The sequence below is a fragment of the Paroedura picta genome, chromosome 11, assembly GCF_049243985.1.
Source record: "Paroedura picta isolate Pp20150507F chromosome 11, Ppicta_v3.0, whole genome shotgun sequence".
NCBI lineage: Eukaryota > Metazoa > Chordata > Lepidosauria > Squamata > Gekkonidae > Paroedura > Paroedura picta.
Genome location: NC_135379.1, coordinates 14,659,292 through 14,677,618, shown reverse-complemented (window position 1 = coordinate 14,677,618; position 18,327 = coordinate 14,659,292). Strand labels below are relative to the sequence as shown.

Below are 18,327 nucleotides of genomic sequence, written 5' to 3'. Positions count from 1 at the left end.
GCTGAGGGCGCCTGATCCTCTCCTCTGTTTATCCTCCCAGCTAAAGCGGAATGCCAACAGATGGCTCTTTGGAAATCCTAATCTTTTCATTGAGCTACATACCCATCAGACAGGTTCAATCCAGCCACTCACGTTCTGCCTCCAAATACTCCCCAGCGAGACAGTACAGCTGGGTAGCAGACAGTGGAGAGATTCTTCCACGCCTAAGTGTGCAGATACCTTAGAATCTAGATGGAATCCAAGAAGGAGAAGAGTTGGTTTTTATACCCCACTTTTCACTGCTTGAAGGAGTCTCAAAGCAGCTTACAACCGCCTTCCCTTCCTTTCCCCACAACAGGCACCCTGTGAGGTAGGCGGGGCTGAGAGAGCTCTGCCAGGACTGCTCTGTGAGATCAGCTCTAACAGGACTCTGACGAGCCCAAGGTCAGCCAGCTGGCTGCATGTGGAGAGGCGGGGAATCAAACCCGGCTCACTGGATTAGAAGCGGCCGCCACTCTTAACCACTACACCAGGCGTAGTCAACCTGTGGTCCTGCAGATGTTCATGGACTACAATTCCCACGAGCCCCTGCCAGCATTTGCTGGCAGGAGCTCATGGGAATTGTAGTCCATGAACATATGGAGGACCACAGGTTGACTACCCCTGCGCTACACCACACTGGCTCTCAGTGTTCCCTGCTCTGACCAGTTGGGACTCTCCAGACTCTTAGATGAAACTCTTCCATGTCACTTCATCCTTATCAGTGCTGGGGGACTAGGCTGGGGACCCTGGGTGTGCAAAGGGAGCTGCTCTTCTGCACTGAGCCCTGTCCCCATAGTATTTATTTATTTATTTATTTGGATTTCTGGGCTGGCCCTCTCCAATAAGGTCTCAGGGTGGCTTACAACAGAATATAGAACAAACCCCTCCAGTACATCTATACCTAGAAATCCTAAGCATTGATGCCAAGCACTGTCCAGCATGCCTGAGCTCTGCCATAAGGGAGGAGAAGCTGGGATCAAAATGTTTCTGCAATGAGGATTCCGTTTTCCACCTACTCATAACGGTTTGCGGATATGCAGGAGGCTTTGTGCACAATTGTGATGGAAGGAGGGAAATGTCTAAGATCTTAAAGTATGTCTTCCATAGGGATGTAAGATGGAAGGATGGCATCGGGGTGGGTTTTGGCGGTTGACCTAAGCCTACTGCCCAGCTTCCTTTGTCCCCCGTTGGTCTCAGGAGGAAACAGGAGAAGCAGCTGGAGCCAGTTGAGCCTTTCCTTTTGTCCCGATTATCATCTAGCCATGATAGGGCTTAATGAAGCATGAAATAATCATTCTCTCCTCCCTCCTGTGCACAGAGAGTCAGGTCCAGGCTGAATTTCCCATGAATTGAAAGGGTGGGGTAATATCCATCAATTTCCCCTCCCTGCTGCTGCTCCACGATTGGCCTCTTAGGCTATTCTGAGAGGTATTTTGGAGGGATCGGTGGGCTGCAGTGGGAGGAGGGAGGGGGGACATTCTGTTCCATTGACAAAAGTGTTTTGAGTGTAGAGTTGCCAACTTCAGGAAGAAAAAGCCAGGGACATTTTACGGATAGATCCTGGGGAGAATAGGGTTTGGGGGGGGGGGAGAAGAGGGACCTCAGTGGGGCATAGTGCCATTGTACCCACCCTACAAAGCTTCTGTGTTTTCAGGGAACTGATCTGGGTCTCCTGGGCATCAGTTATAATTCTGGGAGATCGCCAGGCCCCACCTTGAAATTAGCAAGCCAACGTGTGTTAGTAGAACGTGGAGTCTGGCTCCTGACTGCAGTGTTCATATGCACATAGTCATGGACTTCGAACACCCTTTCAGTAGTTTGCCTTTTTGACAGTCCTAGCAGCTAATTACCGCTACGCAATCTAAATCAGAACCCTCCTTGAAAATGATCTCCCAGTCTTTAAATGGAAGCTGTCACGTCACCATATCGCAAGGACTTTTGAAAGAAGCATAGGTGTGTCAGAGTAGTGCCCCATTGCTCCCTCCTGACAGCAAGATGTAGTTCCAGATTAACATTGCAGCCAAAATTCGCCTTTGCAGAGACAGATCTGGGTCACAGTATTGTACAGCCAGCTGAATTTTGAATATCCCAGGGGGAAAAAAATTGTTCTGACGAAGCTCCTCAAACACATGGCTTTGCCAGAGAAATAAGGCAAACTTAGTTCCCTATTTGTCCACTGAAGAGTTGCCTTCTAGGAAGTTATAAGTACAGCAGGGCCTCTAAATCAGGGGTAGTCAACCTGTGGTCCTCCAGATGTTCATGGACTACAATTCCCATGAGCCCCTGCCAGCAAACATTGGCAAGGGCTCATGAGAATTGTAGTCCATTGACATCTGGAGGACCACAGGTTGGCTACCCCTGCTCTAAATAACACATTGTGGGTTTCTGTAGTAAAACAACACTGCTGCTCACTCAAATATAGCTTGGCGGTGCGCTGCATATTATGGGATTGTCTTGTGAATCCCTCCTAGTTTGGGTCCCTATTTTGTTATGCTTCCCTATGACAACTAGCAGTATTTTGGAAAACTAACCATTGAAGAAGCCTGTGTATTTTATAGGACATTTACATTTACTTGGGAACATCATGGAACTTTACTCCTGATAAACATCCTTAGGTTATTGGTGGACAGTTTACAACCAAGAGGAGGGCTCTTTAGGGAAATAGTAGTGAAGGAAAAGGTTGAAGAGACTAAGTTTGTGTTCTGTTTTTGTTTTGTTTTTTTAATTATGGGTTGAATCAAGCCAACTTTTTAGCTGGTTGAAAAGGAAGGAGGGATCTCCTTTGACCGACCAAAAGAGTTATGTGGAGAATCATGGGGCCTATATTTATGAAAAACCATGCTGAACAGTGACTGTAGTCGTGAGAGGAAGTGAGTAGGTGAATGCAAAAGCTGGCTGGGTGCAATCCTAGGAATAGACATGCTGCATTATTGGTGTTGGTGTTTCCTCCCTTCACTCCCAAAGGAATCTGGTTGCACTGGGAATAATTTAGCCCAGGAAAGATCAGCTTCTCTCAAGAGAATCAAAAATGTTCAAGTCTTGCACTGAAGTTCTACTCCAGTGCTAGGTGAGCTGGAGAGGCTGAAATGATGTGATGACCTTGAAGAGCTATGGGAGAAGAGAAGGCAGATGGAACACATCTAAGTGTGAACACATCTCTAAGTGAACTAAGAGAAGGGCGTAATGAAGAGGGGAACAACTTTCCTTCTAGGATCTCTTATTTGCTTGCAAGCATTGCCAAGCAAAACAGGGACATAGTCCTTTTGGTTTGTGCAAAAGCTCCTATGAAGAAACGGGACCCCAAAATTAGCACCTGCCTGATTACAGGCAAAGCACTGAAACAAGGAATTGGGAATACCTGATTCAGTGCCCTCCATGTCAATCTGAAACATCCATCTTGAAGTGCTTGAAACCTTAGTTGCATGGGAGCTCTCAGATTAAGAGGCCTGTCAAATGGCATGCTGCGGAGGAGTTTTTAGGGCAGGACAGGCTGGTCAATCTTGTACAAGCTACTACAAATATGCATTTCTCATTGTCATTCATTGTGTTCGAAGTGTGCACAGAAAGGGTGCATACTAGTCATGCTCTCTTATCTAAATCTGTGCCAAAAATCCTCAAGGTTCAGTTTTTGGTTCAAAAGCAGTAGCTGTTGACAGTATCAACCAAACTCTTAATCCTATTTCCATTCTGGGTCAGCCGTGACCTTTGTTTCCCCCCTCTGCTGCTGCTCTTGGCACCCTCCACCTCACATTTCAGTTCCCCTTGAATGATTTAAGTCAGGGGTAGTCAAACTGCGGCCCTCCAGATGTCCATGGACTACATTTCCCAGGAGCCCCTGCCAGTGAATGCTGGCAGGGGCTCCTGGGAATGGTAGTCCATGGACATCTGGAGGGCCGCAGTTCGACTACCCCTGATTTAAGTGAATTGGAGATTGGATATTATGGCACCAGGATGATATGGTGAAGCCAAGAGGGTTAGTTATGTACTGAATGAAGCCCAGCAGGGAAAGGGCAATGAATCTGCTACTGGTCATGTGGGTTCTATCCCATCAGGGATCCCTTTAAGAACAGTGGGGTTTTTTTTAGAGTTATGCAGCAATTGCTAAGTAAGGAGGTGTTTAGTTTTGATCCAGGTTTCCAGGAATCTGCTCACAACCCCATTTCAGCCAGTCTGAACTCTTAAATTGAAGCATATACCTGAACTGTTCTAGGTTATTCGGTATTGCTCTGTTGCGTAAGTGCCACATCTAGCATTTTAAAACAAGAATTGTAGATGACCCACCAGAAGAACATGGTCTACCTTTGCTTTGTTGTTGTTGTTAGGTGCGAAGCCGTGTCTGACCCATCGCTACCCCATGGACAATGATCCTCCAGGCCTTCCTGTCCTCTACCATTCCCATACCATACATAACTTGGATTTTGAATGCATTTGGGATCATGATATCGGTTTTATTTGAAATTGCTATGACCTATACCTATAGATAAAGATAAATGGTAAATTTAAAAAAAATGAATGTACTGATTAAAAATCAATTATAAGCAGACTGCCTCTTAGCAAATGGAATCAACTGAAAACCAGGACATGTGATAAGGACTTACCTTTTTAAAAATTTGTTTTCTGACGTAGCTATGCAATGGAGGTTCTGTGACTGACCTGGTGAAAGGGTTTTTGAAGAGAGGAGAGAGGATGAGTGAACTTCTCGTTGCTTACATTTTACATGAAGCACTCATGGTAAGTAGAAGTAAACATCTTGCTAAAATTTGGTGACTTCATTTTGGCTTCAGTCTAGCAGAGAGCCTCTTGTGGCGCAGAGTGGTAAGGCAGCGATATGCTGTCTGAAGCTGTCTGCCCATGAGGTTGGGAGTTCAATCCCAGCAGCCGGCTCAAGGTTGACTCAGCCTTCCATCCTTCCGAGGTCGGTAAAATGAGTACCCAGCTTGCTGGGGGGTAAACGGTAATGACTGGGGAAGGCACTGGCAAACCACCCCGTATTGAGTCTGCCATGAAAACGCTAGAGGGCGTCACCCCAAGGGTCAGACATGACTCGGTGCTTGCACAGGGGATACCTTTACCTTTACCTAGCAGTGAATTGAGGTTTTGAATCCCCAGAAATTATTAACCAGATATTCAGGGAAAGGGGCAGGGATTTGATTCCTCTGCTGAACTGCTGTTAAGAATGTTTGATAGGGCTCTCTGTGTATGGCCATAGGTCGGGACTTTTTTTTTGTTCTAAGGAAAACGGGTAGGTAGTTGTGAATTTCCTGCATTCTGCAGGGGGTTGGGCTAGATGACCCTTCCAACTCTATGATTCTATTAATTTCCTCCCTCAATAAATGTTCATGGATTTGGCTTTTTTTTCATATTAATGACACTGCTTGGATTTTTGGTATAGCTGAATCTCTGCTTAATCCTTATCCATTGTTCCTCTTAATATTTGTGAAACAGCCCTGGGGGTGGAGAGTGTCCTGGCTGTCCGAGATGGAATAGAGCCAATCAGGATGCGGCCAGCAAAGCTCCTGCTGCAAGAAAGAGATCTGCGCCTGCCGGTTTCTCCTGGGTCCTAGCGCCCATTGTATTCCTGGTTGGGCTTTCTTGCTAGTAAACAAATAAAATACATTTTGACTGTTTCCTCTTCTTTTCCATATTACCAATGAAACTTCAGGGACTTCAACACTTGCACAAGAACAAAACCATCCACCGTGATATCAAGGGAAATAATATCCTGTTGACCACTGAAGGAGGTGTTAAGCTTGTGGATTTTGGTAAGTTGCAGTGTCTAGGGCAGGGGTAGTCAAACTGCAGCCCTCCAGATGTCCATGGACTACAATTCCCATGAACCCATGCCAGCCTTCACTGGCAGGGGCTCATGGGAATTGTAGTCCATGGACACCTGGAGGGCCACAGTTTGATCATCCCTAGTCTAGGGCCTGAGAGGTCTCCTAGATCTCCCAGCATTAGAAGAACTTTCCCATTCTGAGTCTCTTCTAGAGGAAAAGTCATTCAATTCATTCTAATGAAAAGACATTTCTTATCGGCCGTCAAGAAATAGGGATGTTTTGGACCCCACTATATATTATTATTTACTGCTTATATGTTCCCTCCAATCTAAGTCTAAATTTGAATTAGTAGTAATGGGTGTGTTAGAAATCACTCAGATCACTCAGTTTTAATTAGGTCAAGTCCTGTATGCTAGGCTCCCATTCATAACAGAACAAGAGCGCCCCATTCAATCATGAAACAAATGGGGAACAAAGAGCAAAGCTGATCAATCATGATACGTGTTAACTTCAAATCTGTTGGATGACTTTTCGTAAACTCTGTTTAAAATAGGTTTCTGTGGGCGGAAAATGACTGCGTATTTCAAATAGGTTTCATCTTCCTTAGCAAGTTCTGGCTCCTAAAAGCTTCTGCCACAACAAATGTGTTAGTCTTCAAGGTCCCATAAAACTCCTTGTTTGGTTGTTTGGGGGCTGAAGCAGTCTAACATGGTCACCTTTTGGAACTCAGTTGACTGAAAACAGCCTAGAGGTTCACAGCATTCAAGAGTCATGAGCAAACCAAGCTTTGTGTCAGCAATGAGCCTTGGAACCTGGAATTCTTTGGATTTGTGTCCCCCTTCTTTCAGGAGAAAAAGCTAATGCATAGAAGTTGGTTTGGTGCAGTTACTGAGACATTGTTCATCTGCATTATTTAGCACATTGCACATGGCACAGAGAATGGACTTGTCACAAATTAATTAGATTGGTGTTTATTTAATTAGCTCAATGTAACTTGGTTTTGTTTGTTTAAATTGTTTTAATTTCATGTGTAATGTGCTGGAGGTTTTCTGGTAATAGGAAATAGTTGCATATGTTTTGAGATGAAATAATGACTTACTAATGATTCATTTCAGTTTGGGATCTATAAATAGATATGGGGCAAAGACAACCTCAAGCTTAGAGAAAGACCATCCTGGTCCGTAGCAGAATCTAAAAACAAAATGTAAGCAACACCATAAGAGAATAATCTTAAACAGGGGTAGTCAAACTGCGGCCCTCCAGATGTCCATGGACTACGATTCCCATGGACTACGATTCCCAGCTGGCAGGGGCTCATGGGAATTGTAGTCCATCAACATCTGGAGGGCCGCAGTTTGACTACCCCTGATCTTAATCAAAAGTACTGTGTGGGTTTTGTTTCTGGATTTCACTTTGAATAGGACGTTGACAACGGGGGGGGGGGAGAGATTATTTTGAATGTTTATGTAAATTAGAGAGCATTTAAATGCAAGAATTGGTGCATGAAAGTCCCCACCCCCAGTTCTTTTCCATTGCGTTGCTTGAGGGCTTTTCTGTGAGTATAGTAACTCAGACTGCAACCCGTTTTCTTAAAAACAGAAGTAATTTCAAAATATTCAAAAGTAGACCTGGGCTCATGAATCCTGTATGTCTTGACTGAAATTCCTGAAAACAGAGATGTTTGAAGTAGGGGTTTTAAGACACACACACACACCGAAGGTGAATAAATTAATTTACAGAGTGATCCTAAGCAGAGTTATACCTTTCTAAGCCCATTGATTAAAATGTCTACAGAAGGACTCAGTTGAGTCCAACCGAACCTTAGAGACCAATAAGGTTTTCAGAGAATAAGCTTTCAAGAGCCCAAGCTCCTTCCATCAGGTATCTCAGGTTCAGAGATTTATACTCTTCGAATTCCTTTGAAGTCAATTGGCTTCGAGGTAGGGAACTCTATTTAGGATTTCACTGTAAGGATTCAGTGCTGAACACAGATACTAGATTGTGAACTGTGAAATCAGCAGGACTCCTCTCAGAGTAAACATGCATACAAGCAAGGTTGTCTTTTTAAATCTCGAGCACGTCTTTTGTGTTTGTCAACATATGCAAAAAAGGAAACGGCCGTTTATAATAAATTAATCCCTTGGGAGCCTAGCTGTGCCCTTTCTCATTAATGTCACCTCAGTGTAAGCACCTGACATCCAAACCTATGAAGTGATGTTTTGCAGTGACCTTCCAAAGGCTTTCTAAAACTTTAAGAGACCTTCTGTGGTCATGGGGCAGCAGTAGCATCCTCCTGTGTCCACAGTTACGGCCCTCGTGAACTGTATGTGAATCATTCTTGAAAACATAATGATAAGCTGAAGCAGTTTTGTTCAAGCTAATCAAATGAGCTATGCAAACAGAAATAAATGCTTGCCTTTGCCTTCAGCGGTTATTGAGCATGAGTCATTGGAGAGGTTACTATTTGCTTTTGGTCATTCTAACTGTTGGCCGGTTTTGCTCAAGAACCTTTGTGTTGTCATAGATCTGTGGCAGGTAAGGGGAGGTGCCCACATTATCTAGTTGCACCAGGCATGATTTAATCATGATGGTATAAAATCACAAACAAACACGACAGAGCTGATCAGTAGCATGGGAGGAAATTCTCCGTCTACTGACAGAAACAAAACACAGTTTTATTTACATTTTTATAGTCTGCCTTTCTCTTTGAGATTCAAGATGAATTACATAGCGAAGTCAGTATCTTCGACAGGAATGGAACTGAAGGAATCAGAAACCAAGTGGGGAACCAAAACAAACAGTTTGTGCTCCTTTGTTTGTTCACAATTCACAATTTGCACTTTAGGAAGAAGAGCCAGTTTGGTGTAGTGCTTAGGAGTGCGGACTTCTAATCTGGCAAGCCAGGTTCGATTCTGCATTCCCCTACATGCAGCCAGCTGGGTGGCCTTGGGCTCGCCATGGCACTGATAAAACTGTTCTGACCGAGCAGTGATATCAGGGCTCTCTCAGCCTCACCCACCCCACAGGGTGTCTGTTGTGGGGAGAGGAAAAGGAAGGCGACTGTAAGCCGCTTTGAGCCTCCTTCGGGTAGGGAAAAGCGGCATATAAGAACCAACTCTTCATAATAATACTACTACTACTACTACTACTAATAATAATAATAATAATAATAATAAGGCTAGACTTAAAATTTTGCAATATGATGGGCTAGTAATGCCTAATCTAGCCACATATCCACTGTGTGTGCGTGTGTGCATACACCATGAAGTGCCATCAAGTCACAGCTGATTTATGGTTGTTTTGGGGTGGTTTCAAGGCAAGAGACAAAGGTGGTTTGCCATAGTCTTCCTCTGCATAGCAACCCTGGACTTTTTTGGTGGTCTCCCATCCAAACATTAACCATGCCCAACCCTAATCCTGGTAGAGGATACTGCCATATCTAGTTTGACCTTGATCATAAAGGTCACCTGAATTGTCCTCCAGATCCTGATAAATCTGAAACGGTGCGCTTAGCTTTGGTTCTGCCCATGTATTTAATGATACATGTTTATCCGTATGAGATTTGCACTCTTGTTTTAATCCGGCTGCCTTAACGTAACATTTAAATCATGATATTGTTCCTCTTCCAAAAACAATTTCAATCCATTTTTTTGCATTGCAGTTTTTCTTTTTTAAAAACCCAGCCCACCAACCAGTGCAAAAGCTATTGTTAGCAAATTTGCAAAGGTTTTTCGTTTTTTTTAGGCTGTCTAGTGTTATGCTTGGCTGGCTGATGAAGTGCTGGAAGAAAATATTGCCAAGCGTGGCATGACATCATGATTCTTTCGGCAAGCGGCAGGAGCCCAAGGAAATATCATTCATCAAGACAACTGAGATTCTGTAATGTGAAGTGCCAGTTTGCAGCCAACAGCAAAAAAGATGATGATAATTAAAGAAATAAGCCTTAAGAAAATTGCCGTACATTTAAAATATGAAGCATGTTTTCTGTTGCATCTAAATAAGGATCAGCTCGTAAATATTTGTGGCACTTCAGGGGAGTACGATGTGTCTTCGACTGAGCATGTGGTGGAAGGGAATGCTAGCTTAATGCTTGCCTTTTTTTTTCTCTCCATGGAGCAATTTGGGGTAATCAAATCTGACAATGTAGCATAATAAAAAATCTCAGTGCCTGCCTTTTCTTTGGCACAAAGGTCCAGACCTGCATCCCTTTGCCAAGCCAGAGTGAATGAAATTAGTTCAGAAGCATGCTCTGTCTCAGGTGAGGACATGGCTGCCAGGAGCTCCCATTTTATCCCTGTGAGATCGGTTAGGCTGAGAGTATATGACTAGCCAAAGGTCACCCAGCAAGCTCCTATGGCAGAGTGGGAATTTGAGAATGAAGGACTCCCCCACCCCCCCTCCTCCTCCCAAATTTTCACAATACAAGAACTTGGGGACTCTCAGTGAAATTAATGAGCATCAGGTTTAGAACAAGAAGAAGGACGGGATTTACCCCAGCTGCCCTTTGACGCCACAGCGTCGCCCAAGGGAAGGAGCGACATCCTACTGGCTTGCTGCAGGCCTCGGAGGCCCGTGTCACATGGAGAGGGAAGTGCACATGCCTATATAAGGCTGCGCACAAGGTCCCCTGACCTCTTCGCGCTGCGGCAGCCAGACAGCCACCCACCCGCCCCAGTTCATAGTTCTATTGGGTTGTTACAGTTTGTTAAATTGTCACAACTGCGGTTTATGACCAGTAAGGAGCTTGTTGGTACAGAGTCCCATCTACGTATGGGACTCCCAGTAAAAGGGGATCTCCTTAACGAGACTGGCCACAAAAAGGGCGCGGCCTACCTGTGGCCAGGCGGCTGGGGAGACCAGTGGAGGCAGACACCAGCTGGCCCTCAGCAAGTCGCCTCCCAAGTGAACATTCCGTGGCGTGGCGTGACCTGCCATCCCAACTGGGAGCGAGGCAGGGCCCCTGAGTGCCACGGAAGCCTGGCATATAAGCAGCCAGACGACTGGAGGCATTTCTTATCTGGTCCTTTTGTGGTGCCAACCCTCCGTTGAGGGGGCAATAAAGGCTGCGGCCATCTTACTGCCAGCAGGAGTCACGTCTTTATTGGTCAGTCGCTGCTTGCTCGTCAAATAAAATGAAGCACTTCCTTACCCAAAGAGTAATTAACACATGGTGGTAGCTATAAGCAGAGACAGCTTCAAGAGGGGGCTGGATACACACGTCGAGCAGAGATCCATCTGTAGCTATTAGTCACAGGGCGTATGGGAGGGCGGTATATACATTAAATAAATAGTAATAATAATAGGGTATAGAGGGAAAACTATTTCTGGGTCAGTGATGCTCTTTATTCTTGTTGCTTGGAGGGTAACGGTGGGAAGGCTTCTGGAGTTCTGGCCCCACTGGTGGCACCTGAGTTTGGACTAGAGGGGCCATTGGCCTGATCCAACGTGGCTGCTCTTATGAGTGATATTGAATGAAGAGCCTGATTGGATCCAGCCAGTGCAACAAGGATACCCTGGAAATCATAAGTTGGATGTGTACTTTCTTAACAATTAGCATCCTGTCATGCAAGTTAGATTTTCTGTGATGTATGCATTTCTCATTGGGGCTCAAATCTGGGGCTTTATTCTATAGATCAGGGGTAGTCAACCTGTGGTCCTCCAGATGTTCATGGACCACAATTCCCATAAGCCCCTGCCAGCGTTTGCTGGCAGGGGCTCATGGGAATTGTAGTCCATGAACATCTGGAGGACCACAGGTTGACTACCCCTGCTATAGATGCACGATGATGGGTTCGTGTGTTTTTCTTTATTTTTGTCCTGCCTTTCTGAATGATAGTCCTTGAAATGCAAGCAAGCTGTTCAAATTCACGTTTTGCTGGTCAGGCTGGAATGGAATGAATGAATAATGTATGAATCCTCGTACTGGTTCTGTCCCTTTAAAAACAGATGCTGCCAGTGTGTTTTCAAAAAGGGCCTGGTGCCTTAAATAAAAGGGTAGTTTGCTTCTCTCAAATGCTCATTGTGGTTTCCTGCTGCTAAGAAAGGATGCAGAAAGACTGTAATCACCCATCCCCCCCCTCCAAACATGCAGTCAAGATCACTTGTAAAAACTCTCATTTGGAACTAAATTCAAGCTCCTCTAAAGCCATCAGCAGGGAAGGAAATGCAGAATGTCACAGGAATATTTACGGACATCAGTGGCAGAGGGCTGCCTGCTTGCTCGCCTTCGGAGGGTTGCAAAAATGCTAAAAAAAGCTTTTAAAGGGGAAAGACCATGTTGGGATGCCATCATGAGATCCTTAAAGGGATGATAACTTCTGCATGGTATTCTCTAAACAGAACTGTTGCATTGATGTCCAGTTGCCTGTTTCTCTTTAGGTGTGTCTGCTCAACTGACCAGTACGCGTCTCCGCCGGAACACTTCTGTAGGAACTCCCTTTTGGATGGCACCTGAGGTTAGATGAGACTCTATTAATTCCTGGTCTTTGCTTGGTCTTTTTGTGCTTTCTCTTGTCACCTTCTGCTTTCCCCAGTTTCTTATGTTTTTGGAAATTTCTAGAACTTTCTGCTGTGATTCTCTGAATGCCCCTGTTCATTGGATCGGTGCTGAGGTTTCTTTATGAATAAATGAGTGGGAGTATTTGGGGAGTGTTTCTTGAAGCGCACACACCCACACAAAACTCCATTTGCACTGAAGTTTCTCTAGATAGTCCATTGTAATATGTTCTAAGTTATTAGTTCTTTTCTTAAAAATTCAAGATATTACATGCAGGTAGAGAGCCATTTAGTAATATATGCATTACCTGCTCAGATAACAGGCCTTTTTCTTGTGCAAGTTTCCCTAAGGACAAACTAAGCAAAACTAAGGGAAATATAGTAAGCTGAGTTCCCTGTATCCAACATAAGCTACACATTTAGCAATGCAGAAGATCGAAGCATACCAAGGCAGATAAATTCCTGATGATGAGTTTGTTGCCAGCTAATGGCCCTGGGGGGGGGGGCTGTTAACTCAGAGGGCCAGAGACAAGTTCAAATGCTCTTGGGTTGAGAAAGGTTTTCTTGCCTTATGTGTTTGAATTATGTGTGCAACCTTCACAAATACTGAAGTGGATGGGACAGTTCTACCACATGGTTTTCAAAGTCCTTTCAGAGCTCTAGGTCCGTGGCAAACAATTGAAGCCATTTCATGACTTATAAGAAAGGACAAGTAATTTTTTCTGTTTTTCAAGTGATGTCATTCTGAATGTAAAAATATGTGTGTATATGCACACACACACACATTTGTACGTGTGTGTGTGTTTATCTTGTTGCAAAATCAGAGCTTGTCAGGAGATAGTTCTGTTTTGCAACGTAATATGAGTATAAGATATGTTCTTTTGGAAGTGTCTTTTTAGGACAGGCATCTACAATGTGGTCCATGAAGCCTAACATAGAACTCCTACTAGAGTTTTTCTTGTATTTTTTTGTTTGGATCTTTTGGACCTGAATATTTTTGGGGATTTCTGAAAAAACCTGGATCCCAATACCTGTAAAATACTCAGATCTGGGATTTTTTGGTAATCCTGATTTTTTTAGGTCCAATAGCCCTAAATTAAAAAAAAACATACAGAGGGAGAAAAGCAGCAGTAGCCACAAAAAAAAAACTGCTGAGAGGTGGCTCAGCTGGGGCTTTTTTGGTTTGTATCACAAAAGAGCTCAGCTGAGCCAGATGTTTTGTGAACTGTCTTCTGCAGTCCCTTTAAACACCCCCTTATTTAAAAGGAATGCAGAAGAAAGCCTAAAAAAAAGAGTGGCAGGCAGAATCTTCTCCAACTTATCAGCTGTTGTGCCAGATTTGCTGGTAATTCCTGAATATATCTCGGATTTTTCCTCCGGTTCTCCCCAAAAATGCCAGATAGATTTTGGGTTAAGAGTTGTTTGGTGTATATTTTTGGCTTGGGTAGAACCAAATACACACCCCTAACTTCTACCAGACATTGAAGCCTGCCCATACCTTTGCACTTCCAGGTAGGCAATTCAAAGAAATTGTTCAGTGAGCCAAATGAACCATCGTGTATAGTTGGTAGACTGAGCTCTGCTTGGTGAGTCTCTGGTCATCCAGTCTGGGTTAATGAGGAAAAGGCAGGTAGTCTAGTCAGCTCTCCACCTAATCCTACTAGACGTGTCTCATTATTAATGACTACTGTCAAGGCCTTCTCCAGTGTTCTGAAGAGAATGGGTTGCTACTTCTAATAAAGGTTGATGGGCACATTCCAGAGTGCACTGTTTGTGTTGGGGGACCCAACCCTGTGTAACCAGCTGGCAGGAATTGTAAATTCTTCTCCATTTCTGTTCCCAGGATGCCTGATTTGGATTGAGACCTCAGTGTTTGTGGAGAAGAAGCTTTAGTCCCCTCCCAATTTTCCTCACCCGAAACAACCCCAGTAGGAAGCTCTTTTGGGGATCTATTACAGAAAACCACATGTCCAGAGAAACATATAGACTTCCCCAATGGGCTAGATAGCATTTGCAGTGAGTGTGGTTTTGGGGGGAAGCAGAAGCCTCATTGTCCTATCTGAATTGGGTACCCCGTGTGTGAAAATGGAGAAGAAATGGCAGTTCACATTCTGACTGTTGGGTAGGTTGAAGGCTCCAGATCCAACCTGAAGTTGAAGACCTTGATATTGAGTTGTTCAATTGTTCAGGGTCTTTATTGGGCTCTGAATTGCAATGCCTTCCACTGTAGAAAGAAACAATTTGGATGTCTTCAGGAAATCTTATATGCTTTCATGATGTTCTGTTACCATAGCAATAGCTGTAGAACCATAGAGGAGTTCTTCCTTTCCGTGTGTTGCTGGCACTGTGGCACATCAACAGGCCTCTCTTCTGTTTTCTTCAGCATGGCAGTAGATTCACAGACTGGATAGAGGGTCAAAATACAATTTAGCTAGTCACCCTTTTAGAATACTTTTGCTTCATATTTAGTAGGTGTAAAAAGCCTGAAAATAATGACTCTTTTGGCTGCTGCACTGAGACGCTTAAAAACTGTGCCAGACTTACACAATCTGAATTATCAGGACAGCTCTCCATTCAGACATTCTTTATTTTATGTTTGTGTGTGTGTGTTTTCCTAGGTGATTGCCTGTGAGCAACAGCTGGATAGCTCCTATGATGCCAGGTGTGATGCATGGTCACTAGGTATCACCGCTATTGAGTTAGGGGATGGAGACCCACCCTTGGCTGATTTGCATCCCATGAGAGCCCTTTTCAAAATACCAAGGTATGATCTCCATGCACTTTGCTTGTGTTTTTAGTTGGGCAGGTGATTTCTTCCGTAGCCATGATTAATGCTGGAAAACCATCTGGTTCTAGAAGTCTTCACAATGTGTTCATTCATTTTTTCCTACCCATAAAGTGACACAGGTTGTTTTCCTCTCTATGCTTTAGATGGGAAATAAGATATTGGACACTTTGGAACCTATGTAAGATGGAGGGGCTTGTGCCTATGGCAGAGTCCAGTGCTGTGGGACCTTTGTTACCTTAGTTCCCAGGGCTGCCCCTCAAGTGCATGGCCATGCTACAGGCACAAGGCAGCCACTGGAAAAACCAAAGCCCACACTGCTGCAGGGCACACTTGCAACTTGAGGGGACCAAGACAGAAGACCATACTTTAACTTCCCTTCTGCAATTTAGGGAGAAACGCAAGTTAGTTCATTATAGAACAAGCTTTGACTGAGGGTTGGTTTTACATTGGCTCCTTTGGCACAGGGGAATGTTTTAATTAGAAGACGAAGACGAAGATGAAGAAGAGTTGGTTCTTATATGCCGCTTTTCCCTACCCGAAGGAGGCTCAAAGTGGCTTACAGTCGCCTTCCCATTCCTCTCCCCACAACAGACACCCTGTGGGGTGGGTGAGGCTGAGAGAGCCCTGATATTCCTGCTCGGTCAGAACAGTTTTATCAGTGCCATGGCGAACCCAAGGTCACCCAGCTGGCTGCATGTGGGGGTGTGCAGAATCGAACCTGGCATGCCAGATTAGAAGTCCGCACTCCTAACCACTACACCAAACTGGCTCTTGCAGTATATGGATTTTTTTTTACAGTTGGGGCCTCTTGGAGCTTTTTGGAAAAGTCATATGGAAATATATTTAATGAATCAACCCGTACTTTCATTTTCAGGTGCTAAAAGGGTAACGTGACATTAAACGATAGCCCTTTTTCCTCCGCTGTAGTGAAAGCATGAGCCATTGAAATTCAAGTAATGCAGGCTGCAAAGAGCAGCAGTCCAAGGGTAGATCCGGTATGATTTGTTTATGGAACAGAAGCATTTTCATTTTCACAGCTTTTGCTTTTTTTCTCCCATTCGTTGTAAGGCTGTACGGGGGAAATGGAGTTTATTGTGAAGGGTAATGATCTGTTCACAGCTTCTTGTTCGGATTTAGCTACGGCGAAGCAGAACCTTCCGTTACTTTAACTGAAAGAAAAAGAGCCAGTGTGGTGCAGTGAGAAGTGGGTGGAGCTTATATTTGGGAACAAGAATGTCAAACTATGAAACTCGCTGGGTGGCCAGAGACAAATTGCTGTCTTGCAGATTAGCTGTTAACACGTGGCTGGGGAGAGACAAAAATACTTCCTCTCTGTCTTCCAACTACTCCATAAAACTGACCTGTTCTATAAAGGCCTCTGGACAACTGTGTGGTTCTCATTTCTTACCGAAACTAAGCACAGGAATAAAATGAAGATATTCTTCTCCCTGTGTCCTGGGCCCATTCTGCACATATAGGATAGTGCACTTTGGCAACTGCTTTAGCAGTTGGATTTTCCTGTGCAGAACAGGAAAATCTACTTCTAAAGTGCATTGAAAGTGCATTATCTATTGTGTGCAGAATAGGTGCAGGTCAGCCATCCCTTGTGATTTTTTCCCCTGCCTTATTCCTTTGGGCAGAGCCTAATTTCTCGTGCTCTGTAAAGCATTGGGGACGTTAAGTAACAATAACAAAATTGATATTTAATGATCCAGCAAGACCAGGATTTGGGTGATTTAGAGATGTTGAGACTGGCAGCCCTGTGCTGATGGGAGTTCAGTCATGTGCTCTCATCTTAGGTTTCTCGTGTCTCTGAGTGCAGAATAAATTCCATATTGTTCGGCTACAGAGAACTCTTTTTTTGATAGCGTGTATAATGGCCATGAGAGGGACACAGGTAAAATGATCGTAGTCCTGACGATATTTGCAGACCCAAAGCAGTGTAAAGACTACTCCTTACAGGGCTTGTTGTTGTTGTTGTTGTTGTTATTTCAATTTATTTCCCGCCACTCCCAAATGGCTCGTGGTGAGTTACAGTGTCTTAAAACCCCATTAAAACTCCCATTAAAAGACTTAAAACCATCACAACATGGCGGAGCAAAAATCCCCTTCCTACCCCCATTGCTAAAAGGGACTTGTCATCCAATTTCATAAATAATGATGAACAGCTCATGAGTCGTATCAGTTTGTTGACATGCCGGAAAATTACGGCAGTGTTTGATGGATATGCTAGAGGTGTTTAAATCTTCCTCCTTTCGGGAGGCTGTGCAATACCCAAACCATCACTGGCACGCTGTACTTTTCTAAACAATGCTTCTTTGAAAAGGAATGAAGTCAGTTGTGCTTTTGGTGACTCATCTAAAGACTCGTTACTCAACCTGACCTTTTTCCATCTTTTTGTTGTCGGTCAGTATGCACCCTTAACCTATTGTAATACCGTTATTATGCAGAAACCCACCTCCAACATTACGGCAGCCGGAGCTGTGGTCACCGGAATTCAATGACTTTATCAGCAAGTGAGTAACCAAAGAACTATTTACGAGCAAATCAATGTGTGAATACGCATCCGTCCAGTTGAAACTCTGCCATCTTGTTTATTCAAGCATTCAGATGTTCAATTAAGATGTTCTCAGCAAAGGTACTCCTAGACCAGGCTTTCTCAACCATGGTTTTGTGAAACCCTAGAGGTTTCTTGACGGCCCTGGAAGGGTTTCCTGAATGGGTGAGAGTTAATTATTTGTTTATATATTTTTAAAGGTAAAGGTATCCCCTATGCAAGCACCGAGTCATGTCTGACCCTTGGGGTGACGCCCTGTAGCATTTTCATGGCAGACTCAATATGGGGTGGTTTGCCAGTGCCTTCCCCAGTCATATTCGTTAAACATTTATTGGGTGATATGACTATATATCATGTTGATCTCCCCCCTCCCAATAGCCAATGATGGGCCTGGAGAGGGTGGGCAGTAGAGGGGCCCCAGTTGGGCATCTCCACAGTTCTGCTTCCCAACCATGTTCTGCACGATTGCACCATTTCTTGGGTTTCTCAAAGCCTGAAGAATGTTTCAGGGTTTTCCCAATGTTTAAAAAGTGGAGAAAGGCTGCGCTACACAGATAATGCTGGAATGTTTTGATTCTGTATTATGTATTATATCTATGTTGAATACATAATACTAATCAGAGGTCTAACTAAGGGACTCAACAGGGTCAGGGACAGAATGGGGTGCCCATGAGCGATGTTCCCCAATG

General features: G+C 44.2%; 1 protein-coding gene across 5 annotated transcripts in view; it reads left to right on the top strand.

Moving 5' to 3' along the window:
• Positions 1-18,327, top strand: part of MYO3A (myosin IIIA) — a 134,717-nt gene that overhangs the window by 47,780 nt on the left and 68,610 nt on the right. For all 5 annotated transcript variants that reach the window (XM_077303418.1, XM_077303417.1, XM_077303421.1 and 2 more), the window contains 5 exons: positions 4,648-4,752; positions 5,684-5,783; positions 12,177-12,253; positions 14,912-15,057; positions 17,532-17,597. In XM_077303418.1, the coding sequence (XP_077159533.1) occupies positions 4,648-4,752; positions 5,684-5,783; positions 12,177-12,253; positions 14,912-15,057; positions 17,532-17,597 (494 nt within the window). The remainder of the gene's footprint in view (positions 1-4,647; positions 4,753-5,683; positions 5,784-12,176; positions 12,254-14,911; positions 15,058-17,531; positions 17,598-18,327) is intronic.